The 11,868-nt window shown below is 45.4% G+C and overlaps 2 protein-coding genes across 2 annotated transcripts; both read right to left on the reverse strand.

Annotated features, from left to right (window-relative positions):
- Positions 1-49: 49 nt before the first annotated feature.
- Positions 50-6,589, reverse strand: LOC108044314 (activated CDC42 kinase 1). The gene is made up of 3 exons (XM_017123290.2): positions 5,845-6,589; positions 2,548-3,686; positions 50-2,488 (listed from the first exon to the last, which is right to left on the reverse strand). Exons 2-3 carry the CDS (start codon positions 3,681-3,683, stop codon positions 415-417), a joined length of 3,210 nt encoding a protein of 1,069 aa, XP_016978779.1. The 5' UTR covers positions 3,684-3,686; positions 5,845-6,589; the 3' UTR covers positions 50-414.
- Positions 6,590-8,095: 1,506 nt separating this feature from the next.
- On the reverse strand, positions 8,096-11,653 carry LOC108044325 (unc-112-related protein). The gene is made up of 2 exons (XM_017123313.2): positions 11,160-11,653; positions 8,096-11,093 (listed from the first exon to the last, which is right to left on the reverse strand). Exon 2 carries the CDS (start codon positions 11,023-11,025, stop codon positions 8,893-8,895), a length of 2,133 nt encoding a protein of 710 aa, XP_016978802.1. The 5' UTR covers positions 11,026-11,093; positions 11,160-11,653; the 3' UTR covers positions 8,096-8,892.
- Between the last annotated feature and the right edge of the window lie 215 nt (positions 11,654-11,868).

The raw sequence follows: 11,868 nt of genomic DNA on the forward strand, positions 1-11,868 counted from the left end.
GTATATTTCTAGCCTACCCATTTGGCGCCAAATTCAAAAGATAACTTTGTTTTGTAACAATTACATATATATTTTATTTGATTTCAAAACAAATTAATTTTTGCATGCGTTGACATCTATGACCTTCCGCGGCCTCATTTCGAGCGATTCGATTTCGCGTGTAAATAAAATTTCGGGGCATTTAAAAATACGCAGACATCGAATAACAATTATAAAATAATTTTATACGATCGCTTATATAAAATAGAACATATTGTACAGTCGTTGACAATGTGTGTTTGCATTCGTGCATTCACCTAGGAGTATTTTGATAAGGATTCGAGACATCGTTAGCTAATTATAGACGAATATTCAGCAATTAAAACTAAAGCAATTATATTCGAGTCGGTAATACATGGTTGTTGTTTTGGGAGTTTAGCCTGCATTTGTGGACTGTAGTAGAAGTTCGGCGGCCACCTCTAAGCTCCAGTTGGTCTGATGCAGGGCCTGTTCGCACTGGGGTCGCCCAGCCACGCCCAATCTCGCCAGCTGGTCGATCTTGTAGTGCCTCGTGGCCAGAGCCACATCCCCGCTGGCCGCTCGCAACGCATTGCGCACGTCCTGCTCCACCGCGGAGCTGCCCAGATCCTGCATCAGCTGCTGGAGCTTCTCCTGCTCGCGTCCGAAATCCGAGGGCACCGGAGCATACAGCTGATGGGCTCCCTCTAGCTGCTGCTGTTGCTGCACCCGCATCTTCTCCATCCGCCGTTGAATCTGCTGAGCTGAGAGGGGAGGTGGCGCCAGTGGAGCAGGTCGCGTTGGCCGCAGGTAATCATCCTGGGTCACCTCATCGTACAGTACAGCTCCACTGCCATTCGGCACTTGGCCGTAGTAAGTCGATACCGCCGTGCTGGGTGCCACTGCATCGTACGCATTGGTTCTGGGAGCCACTACCCGATTGGAAATAGCCACAAACGAGTGGTTTGACTCCTGCTGCTGCTGATGATGATTCTGATAGATCTGCTCTTCCGGCTGCTCCGACGGCGGCTGGGCATAGTACTCGGATGACGTGGAGGCCACCTGCTCGTACCAAATGCGATTCACCACGCTCTGAGTTGTAGCTGCCGCAGCTGCTGCTGCCTCCAAATTGTTCTGCTTGGGTGAGGCCGTCGACGAGGGACTGGAATGATTCGAGTGGCCTGAACCGGCGGCTATTCCGTTTTTGAGGGGCGTGAGATTCTGTTTGTACACCATGTCCTTGCTGGCATACATCTGAGTCGAGTTGCGCTGGTACTCCTCCTGCGCCCGGTTCTGCCCATTGCTGTACATGTCCTTCTCTAATTCGGCAATGAAGGATTTGTCCAGAAGCACTCCATCTGCGGGAGGAACTGGAACAGGCTCCAGCGGCTGGCTGCTGATGGTGGTAATTGTGTCGTGTCGTTCCAGCGCCAGATTACTTAGGTTTAGCTGCATTGCCGCTGATTCCAGGGCAGGTATGTTCTCCTTGTTGGAGCCACCAAAAAGAGTCTTTCTGACCGAGGGACTGCTGTAGATGGGTGCTGGTGGAGGAGCTGCCTCTATAGATTGGTTAAAATTCGAGTACAGTGCGACGGCAGTCTCCAGATTCGTAGTGTCGAAGGGATCTCGCTCCCTTACAGGCGTTGTTAGCTGCTGTTGGTTAAGGTCTCGTTTCTGGACAAACTCCATGGTATTCGAGTAAGTGGGTGGCATCTGGTAGGGCGGCGGTTGCAAACGCCCAGGAGATGCTGTAATGTTGGCCGAATCAAAGTCGAATTGCGGCTGCTCGTTGAAGTATGTGGGGGAAACGTTAAGCTCTCCCGATCCACTGGACTCGGCATAAGTGGGCACATCTATGGGGGCGTCCAGTAAGCAAAAGGAACTTTCCGCCTGTAGAGATGTACTATCGCCTGCGCCATCAGCTCCCGCTGCGCCACCTCCGCCCAAAGGACGCATGTCAGGCGAAATGTCGATTAGGATGCCCTCCTGCTGGAACTGTGGCGGTGGAGGACGCTGTGGACCTACTATGGCTCCTTTGTGCTTCACCGCATTGCGTCGCTGGAGCCCCGCCGCCGCTGCCGCCTCATTTACCAGCTTGTTGTAGGCGAACTGCTTACTGGATGTCGACTTACGCTCCTTAGCGTGGGTTTGATTCGCCACCGAGGCGCACTTCCGCTGCCGATCTTCGCCGTTGGCCATGGCAGCCGCACCACCCCAACAGAACCCAAAAGGCGAAGACGACGAGGAACCATTGCCCATGCTATTCCGCATCACCACATCTCCAACAGCAGCCACTTTCCGCTGTTCCAACAGATTCCTGGGAAAGATTCCTATATCGAAAGTGCGCTGATTCTGCCCCTTGATCAACTTCAGCTCGTGGCGTCCATCGATTATCGCAATGGTGTCGCCAGGCTCTATCTGAAGTCCTTTGGACTCGTGGTGGCTGCGGGAGGCACGCATCACAGGCGGTGACATACTGGCCAGATATTCCCTGTAAGGAAGTAGAGGGATTAGAAAGAAATAAATTAATATTTTAAGCTTAAAACCTACTTGAGAGCAGCGAACGTGGGTCGCTCTGCTGGCGTTTTATCCCAGCACTGGAGCATCATGGCGTAGACGTCCGGTGGACAGGCGTCCGGCTGATGCAGTCGCTCTCCCTCGCGATCGATTTTTCGCAGGATCTGTGAGCCGTTAAGCCCCACCCAAGGATCCTCGCCGAAGCTGAACATCTCCCACAGCGTCACGCCAAACATCCAGGTGTCCGAGGCGTGCGAAAACTGCCGGAAACGTAGCGATTCCGGAGCGCACCATGGAAAAGGAACCTTCTTGTGTTCGGACATCACATAGCAATCATCCTCCTGCGGCAAAGCGCGCATCAGGCCAAAGTCTCCGATCTTGATCTTGTTCCCAGCGGCAAGCAGAACGTTACGACATGCCAGATCACGATGCAGGAAACGCTTCTGCTCCAGATAGGCCATCCCAGTCACAATCTGCACCGACCAGTTCCAGATGATGGTCAACGAGGTGTGTCGGCACTGTTTGCGCAGCGTGTCCAGCAGGGATCCTCGTTCCGCCAGCTCTGTGATCATCATCATTGGCTGGGATAGCACCACGCCGTACAGACGCACCAGATTCGCATGGTCCAGAGCATGCATGGCCTGAACTTCTCGGAAAAAGTCATCGATGATGCCCGGCTGGGTGAGGTTGTCTGACTTAAGCACCTTGACGGCCACGGGGATGACCTTGCCCGCAGGCGAGGCACTCCATTCGCCACGTCGCACCACGCCGAAGGATCCGTCGCCCAACTTTAAACCCATGGTGATGTCCTTTTCGTGGATGAGGCAGGTTAGCTGGGTGCCGTTGCCCTGATTGGATTCCCGGGTGGAGGACTGCTTCTTGGAAGATGGTTGCTTGCCACCGCCAATCAGCTTGGACAGGATGTTCTTGCGCCACTGGTGGGCTTTCTTTTTGCGCACCGCCTCCATCAGCCTCCGAACAGCTGGCTTGCCCAGGCCACATCGCTCCAGATCATCGGGCAGCACATAGTCGAAGTGGGCCAGTCGGGTCACCTGCAGATCGTCGCGTATCCTGTCCAGGAACTGCTCCAGCTGCACCTCGCGCAGCAGATCCTCCAGCCAGGCCGTCTCGCTGCTGAGACCGCCATCCGCCGCGGAAGTGGAGGACATTTCCTGGAAGAGCACAGAACAAAAACCCAATCAGTTGAAGGCAATCTCAAAAACGTGGTGATCGGTGAATGAACTGTGGTCAAGGGTACTCGGTCAGGCGCGCGATCACGTAATCACCGCGTTAAGCCCCCATAAGGGGCAGCGAAAGTGTGCCACATTTATGGGCACCACAAGCAATTCCAAATGTTGCGATTCATAAAAGGTGACGCAAAAATTCACTGATTTCTGACGCCATATAGCATTTAGAAACTATGGTTTTAATCTATATTGAATAAATATTGATACAAAATGCCTTTTTATTTAATCAGGTCAATCTGATGCAATATAATCGAATACATTTTTTAGACCTTTGATATACAAACTTTAATAAATATTTCTGGCTTAAACCAAACATTACATCTATCAGAAATCTATTAAACTTTAGATTATGTTTGAATACCAACCAGAGATTACAAATCAATAAGCAAAACAGAGTTTGTGGAAGCTAATGATTTGCAAACGAATTGCATGTATCCCAAGGGAGATCTTTAAAGGTTTCTGGGGAAATCTGTAAAAATGTTTGTTGATTGATCAACCTATTGTAAACAAACATTGAACTGCCAAACTTTTGAATGATGGGCTCATATCTTAATATTTCATTAAATGAAACAGATGTTAGCATATACTAAACCAATATCGCAGATAAGTCCTCCCCAAATTTTTAAATTGTTTTGACATTTGCTTTAAAATTTTCTTACTTAAGTTATTACCAACTTAGCAGATTTTTAAAATACATCATGGAAGAGTGTTATTGCTAAAAAAGGAAACAATTATAAAGTCATTATTCAGTATAAAGTCGAAGTCAGTATTCAATTATAATGATTAACTATTATTGACAATCTCCACCAGAGTAAATTTCTTTAGAAACAGAGACGACGATTGATTCCCAAAGGGCACCGGAAGTAAGCAGATTAGAGGCGAAACTATTTATTGAATTCTATGAATTCCGTCAGAGCACGATACTTGTTGAATTTACAAGTATACTGCTGTTTCCAAGAGGCCAATGTACACAAAAGTGGATTTGTATAAATATGTCCCCACATGACGTCACGTTTTCTTGGCAATCCACGTAAACGCGTTGCGTCACCTTGTGAACCCCCACTATAAAAATCAGATAGGGGAATTAAGGGGATCTCAGAAAGCAGCTTGAACTCTGGCGCGTGCCAAAGTGGAGTTTATTTATAGAGTGCGATAGAAGGTGAGCAGATGGAGACTCGGGGCGAAACCGATATGCATGACGATAGGATTCCTGGATGATAATGTATATTGTTAACAAGCGAATAACAGAAATTACACTTTGCAGCGACAGTTTGACTAATTATTCGGGCGGAAACTGGAATTTAGCGGATGCGAGAAGCAGGCAGAGATGGCAAAATGAGACAACTACGCCCAGTTGAGAGCAGGTTATCAGCTGTGTAATTAGATACAGTCGAACGTCCATAACTTACCATCTGTCGTTAAAAAGATATTTGAAAAATGGTGACTCTGAGGTACAGAAATAACCCAGGTACAAACACTTTTCTGTTGAATTGTATATTGCGATTTCAACACAGTCAAACATCCTTAACTCAAACAAAACAGAGTGGCAACAGCGTTAACCGATTTAATTTTATAATATTTTTTCATTTTAACTTTTACCACTGTTTATGATCAAAATATGAGAAAATGGAATTGGTAGCATCAAAGATTTTCTAAAACCTTTAAAGGTTATGAATTTTAAACAATCAAGTTTTAATTAGTCCATAGATTGAAGTTCTAGTTCCTCAGATGGAATTCGAAAGAGTGTCGATACGATAATTTTTTAATTTTAACAAAACAAAGTTAGTTTTTGTATCCTAAAAATTTATTTACATTAGTTATATTTACATTAGTAACATTTAAAGATCAACAAATTTACAGAACATTTGTATGTGAGAGGAATAAAGTTATTTGAAATATTTGTATATCAAAAGACATGTCTCAATTTTCAATGCAAATAGTTAAGAAAGGTTTGTTTATGGGGGATTTCACTGTATGACAACTATCCCACCCTGAAATCAATGAGAGTATGTGCTTTTCAACATTTGTTTTATTACCCTGGGGTGTTTGAAAGGGTTTTACTTTAAAATGCACAAATACTCACCAGATATTAAGAGGTGATTGTTCCGTTTACAACTTTACAGCTGCTGCTGCTGCGACGCTGGCAGCGCTGCTCCCGTCGCCGTCGCTGCACTTGGATGAACCTGCCGACTTGGATACTTCCTGTCTGGATGCGAACAGGTTGGCCAGACAAAAGATGAGGCTTCAGAGGCAGATGGAAGTGGATATGGAGATTTCGTGGCTTAAAGATGTGAAATTCGATATGCGAGGGCCAGTTGTTTGCATGCGTGTGTGTGTGTGAGTGCGCTTTGTTTACACTCGCCAAATGAGCAGCTGTCTGTTTGGCTGCTGAATTCGCTGGCGAGAGGTAAGCGGTCCCCTCATGACGCAGCCACTTTAATATTAATTTATAGTGCACACACAAAAACAATGAATTTATTCGCTTTCAACAACGGCTAACCCCCTCCGCCCCCGCCCCCACTGTCGTCACAGGTTTTTGCACAATTTAACACACACACACGCATTCGCTGCACGGCCGTGTGTGTGTGTGCGTGTGAGCGAATTGAAATGCACGAAAAAACAGCAACGCAAATCCCAGGTGCCACAAAATCCGAATACAACGCAATTCTTGTTGCACAGATTAACTTAATTGGTTGATTCGTTAACTTATTTATACGTTTACTTCGTTATTCGCGAAAGGGGGCGTTTAAACCGAATAAACAGCGTTTAATTTGCGATTGAAAATGCGCGACAGCGAGCAATACAGCTGGTTGAGGAGCAGAAACATCGATTACCAACATCGGTGTCATCGATGTTTCGTAAATTCGTTTACATCGATGTTTGGTTCGGCATAAGCAACGTTTTTCCATCTCTTACAATTTTCGAAAATATCACTCCAGTTCTTACGCACTGTTAACAACTTAACACCATTTCTTGCCCACCCTGTATAAATGACCCATTAAACAGATTGAAAAAAATTCAAATGTTTATTTAGATTCGTCTACAGTTGGAAAAATTTAATGCATATTCGATACAGTCATTGTTACTATAATTCGACAATCGGTATTTTTAAATTCGGTATTTTATTTTTCCACAGATGCAGTATATCCGCAGTGCGACCGGTTAAATATACCATTAAATACGTCTTTTAAATATGCCGCAGTTTTTGAAGATGCGTTACGTTGCGCGCGCTTCTAACGGATTTTTTTGACGTTACGTGCTTTAAAGAATTTGTTTGTGTATCAAAATTTAAATATTAGCAATAATAAAAAGAATTTGATTTAGTGGCTTTTAAAATAAGAATCAAAGATTGCTTATGATTAAACGAAACTAAAACCAAAACTGAATTTAGTTTTTCTAAAGGCAATTAAATAACAATTTTTTTAAAAAGAGAAAGTCAGATATTATTCATTAGGCGATTATCTTAAATATAGAAAAACTTTATTCATCCTTATTTCTATTTAAGGCAAAGTTTAAAAACAACTTTCTTCCTATCAACGGTGATGATTCAAAAGTAAGCATTTTTAAAATTGTTATAATTAGCTTTTCATTTGTAATGCAATCCATTTAAGAATAAGTATTACACAAATCCTATTTGCATTAATCACTTTCTATTTAAGGTGCATTTTTCTTCCATAAGAGTCATAATGTAAATATATACATTTGTAAGAAATGTGCTACTTTTTATTTACTCTTTTATTTACCCAGTATGAGTTGTTCCTGTTTGTTACTTCTCTTTGTTGAATAAACGAAAATAAACAATAAAGTTAAGCGAAAAGTAAAAAATATACGATTGCTAATTATCTCAAAAATGTTATGTTGCATGTCTAAATACTTTCAAAATAGTTGTGATAACACAATTAAAAAACAAGTCTTCTAAATAAAAATATGTGGCTGATTATTTATTTGTCATTCCTTATTCATTTTTTGGAATGTTTCAGTTCTTAAGAATCACAGTCACCCTTACATAAATTAAATTCAATTAAATTGAAGATTTCGCAAAGGATTGCGTGAGAAGTTGCCCCATTTAGAGGCACATAACTCCACGACGCGGTCATCAATCAACGTAGCTCCCTATAATCTCAAATCCCCATGCAACGACGAATGAGTCGTGGTGCTTATCAATTCAATTGAGTGCGTCGTTATTAATAACAATACCCGTGCTTTATATTAAACGCCCGACTCTTGCAACAACGCCCCTCTGGAGGCCCATAACCTCCATAAAACTGGATGAGTAATCCCCTAGGGCGCTCGGGTTACCAGCTGCCATTGGAATGCAAGCAAACAAACCACCGTTTACGATCATTAAAAACATATAAAATAATTTATTCTGCTTATTAATTTGTTTAATAAATATACAATATGTAAAACTGCGGGTTAGTCGCGCAAGTCCGAAAAAGTGGTAAAAAAAGGACTTAAGTAGTGTAAACTTTAACGCTGTGTTAGAAAACAGACAACACAGAGAACACAGGACATTGACTTGGACTTGTTTTGGGTTAAGATTGCTCTCGCGAAGGCACAACATCGTTATCATAATCGTTATCAGCGTGGTGATTGTTATTAGTCTAGAATTCCACTTCCATCAACACTTATACACACAACGCTATCGATTAGGGTGGTTCGACTGACTGGGTTGATAAAAAATGGAGGTAATCATTGGACAATTTCAAGCTACTTCCGATTTTAAATCAAGTTAAGCATTGCCCTAGATTTATACAACACAAATTCTAATACTTGGATCTATTCCAAGTCTATCTTATATTTTGAATAGCTGTTCTGGCCGTCATAAAATTAATTATTCTTTAAATAAATGCGGACAGTAAGAACACAAACATAGTTTTAAAAGTAGTTATAAATTTCGGTTACTTTTGAAAACCAGAACAGAAAAATGACCTTGTTAATTGTTGACATTGCGGAAGTTTTAACTGGTGTTAGGACAAGTTGCTTAGCATTGTCCGCTGATTACTTTTCAACCCATAACTCAACGCACCCTACTTTAGGTAAATATAGATAAAACTGTAGAACATGCGACGAGGTTTGTGCTTGGCACTCGTAAGACTCCACTCCATTCCTCCATATTCCGCTAATCCGCTTACGACCAGCCGCCCGTCAGCTTGTGGAACAGCTCCTCGTTCAGCGTCTGGTTGTTCTCCTTGGAGCGCATGGACATGAATATGTAGCCGCCGATGAACTCGTGCACCACCTTGCAGTCCGCCGACTGAACGGAGAAGATGATGTTCTCTCCCTCCAACTGGATCATCATGCACTTGATGCCCCAGTTGACGTTCCAGGCCTTCATTGTGTTGTAGCGCCAGGTCTTGATGTGATCGCCGGAGCTGAGGTCCATGCGCATGATGCGGTTGTTGGTCACGCCCAACAGTTCCTCCTTCTTGTGGCCGTCGAACTTGATGACGAAGAGAGTGACGCCGAAGTCGGGCAGGGATTGCCAGGCCTGGATGTACTTCATCTTGGCCTCCATCAATGGTAGCTGGCGAACGTTGGCGTGCGCCTCTAGGATCCGCTGCACTGCCTTGCTGGATAGTTTGCGCATCATCTTGGGGGAAAGGTAATCCATGGGCTCGACACTCCTGGGATTTACGGTGGGCTGAGCTCCCTGGACGGGTTTTTGAATCTGGAGCAGCGAGCGAATGCTGCTCACTTCGCTGTCGTACGAGCTATCGGCTAGGGAGCGACCCTTTGCGGCCAGGCGACAGGCGGCCATCCACTTGGCGTACTGCTCCTCGTTCTCGCACCTCACCCAGACCTCGCTGTTCGGGCCATTCCTGCCCTCTGGCGGAACTTCCAATCGGATGGCAAACTTTCCCTGCGATAGATTAACATCTGGAGTCACCTCGCAGCCCTTCAAATTGATGCTTATGCTGGGAGCTCCCCGCCGGGACTCCTCCTGCGATTTGTACAGGTGCAGATGCAGATCCCTGTAGGTGAAGAAGTAGCGCTTGTATCCCTTGAGGGTGAACCTCTGGGGCTTCAGGAACTTCAGATAGTCCGATAGTTCTGGTATCCTGGTAATGTTGCCCTGATCTTTGCCACCTCCCGGACCTTCCAGGGTGATCTGCAAATCGTTGAGAGCCGAGTCGATGTCGTCCTCGCCGCCAGTCTCCTGACTGGAAGTATCTATTCCAGAATCGATGCCTGGTGGATGCAAATCCGTCTGATGATTCACCTGGAACTGCAGGGCAGCGAACATGAGGGTCTCCTCTTCGGTGGCATCCAGTTCCTCGTTCAAGATGCTCCATTTGGCCTGCTCGTACAGCTGATTGATTCTCACTTGGTCGTTCTTGGGGTTCAGATCGAAGAAGGTGAAGTATTTGAACCGCAGGCAGAGCGTATCGTACTCCCTAACGCCTTGCTCCATGATGGAAAGCGATGAGTCCAACCATCCCACGTTCAGACGCGCTTTTTCCACTCGAGATTTGGGTCGAATCAAGCGAGCTCTTACATCCGGACTGGGTGACCTGGGCGACATGGCCAGATTCTCCTGGAGGTCCCCGAAACTAGAGTTGGAATCGTAGCTGGCATAGCCCGTGGAGTTGTGCTTCCAGGTGCCGGTGGGCGAGCTGATGGGCGTGCCCGGGGCAGTGGCTGCCCTCCGGGGAGTGGTGGCATAGGGTGAGGCCGGAGCACACAGCAGATTGCCATTGTGCGAGCGATCCAGACTACCATTGCTGCCGTTGTAGGCTCCTGTGATCGGGACAAAGGAGTTCGTGTCCGCCGCTGGTTGCAAATAGGTACCCTTGGCCTCCGGCACGGGAATCTTGCCTTGCGGCAACTTGGAGAAGTTCTTCTTGAGATGCTCCGGTTCCAGGGGTTTGCAAAGTGAAAGTTCCTCTGGGTGGCGTATGTCCAGATCCTTGCAGAGGTTTACAACGGCTTTAAAAGTTTTGTCCGAGAAACTGACTCTGTAGTCCAGATAGCGAAGATCGGGCATCTGCACTCTCAGTGTTTTGTGCATGGGTGTGAAGTGCAGAAAGGAGTCCGACTGGACGCCAGCCTGGTCCAGAGTAGACCGTGTCCTGGCCAGCCAGACGTTCTTGGCGGGCCACCATAAAGCATGATCAGACCAATCCTTGGGCATCTCCGGATCCACCAGTTGCAGCATTACGCCTCCTATATGCTGATCTCCTTTCACCCGCAGAGTCTTTTCCACCTGCAGATCCGTGATGAGGATCCGCAGGTTCCACGTATTCTCGCCCACATGAATCATCTCGCAAAAACGTTCGGATGCGCGGGCGTCTGTTATGTCCAAAGGCGAAACTGTAACTGCGGGTATATCTGTGTATATATAAGGCACAATCAGAGTCTAAAATTGCCCTCGAACGATGACGTAATCCAACTTACGTTCAGCGCCGTTTTTGCAACCAAGTTTTCTCGGATTCGGAGCTTCCGGAGGGGGTGGCGAAGGAGAGGGGGCTGCGAGGGGGCGGTCTAATGTAGGCCCTTATCTCGCCAGATGTTTGCACGGAAACAGAAACGCCAGCGGAACCACAAAACAGGCGCAACCGTCCAAGTAATCCAGATCGAATGAGGGGGGAAATCGGAGGAGGGATCACTTGATTAATACACGCCCAAGGTTATGATTTTAATGGGTTGCTTGGGATATGCTGGCTATGCGATGACGAGATGTTTTGTTTTTCGATCTCTCGCAATTCGCAGCGTCGCTTTTCCTCGCACGTCAACACACCGACCAACACTAGTGCACGCGCTCAAAAATGCGATGCAAATTTTCACAAAACAACACGTCGCAGGCGACGAAACAAAGCGAGAAACAAGATAGAGAGAAATTAATTTATAAATAAATCAGCACGAACGTGTCCAGTGTTACCATAGCGTGGTATTTTAGATCAGGCCAAAGTGTACTAAAAATGTATATACCAGAAATTATTTTCAAGTAACGGTATGTTTGCGTACTAAAATATAATTTGAATCTGTAAAATTCAAATTATACTAATTGTTAATAATAAATAAATTATATGTAGGTTTACTAAGAGCCTTTTGATATTAACACAACCGTTTATAATCCCATGTGGATGTGTTAAAAAGTTTGTAT

This window comes from Drosophila rhopaloa, unplaced genomic scaffold, assembly GCF_018152115.1.
Source record: "Drosophila rhopaloa isolate 14029-0021.01 unplaced genomic scaffold, ASM1815211v1 contig_163, whole genome shotgun sequence".
NCBI lineage: Eukaryota > Metazoa > Arthropoda > Insecta > Diptera > Drosophilidae > Drosophila > Drosophila rhopaloa.

Excerpts from the sequence above, each read along its gene's own strand:
- LOC108044314 (XM_017123290.2), bottom strand. The coding sequence starts at position 3,683 with ATGTCCTCCACTTCCGCGGCGGATGGCGGTCTCAGCAGCGAGACGGCC. Across the intron at positions 2,489-2,547 it reads CCCACGTTCGCTGCTCTCAA|GGAATATCTGGCCAGTATGT; the intron begins GTAGGTTTTAAG and ends ACTTCCTTACAG.
- LOC108044325 (XM_017123313.2), bottom strand. The coding sequence starts at position 11,025 with ATGATTCATGTGGGCGAGAATACGTGGAACCTGCGGATCCTCATCACG.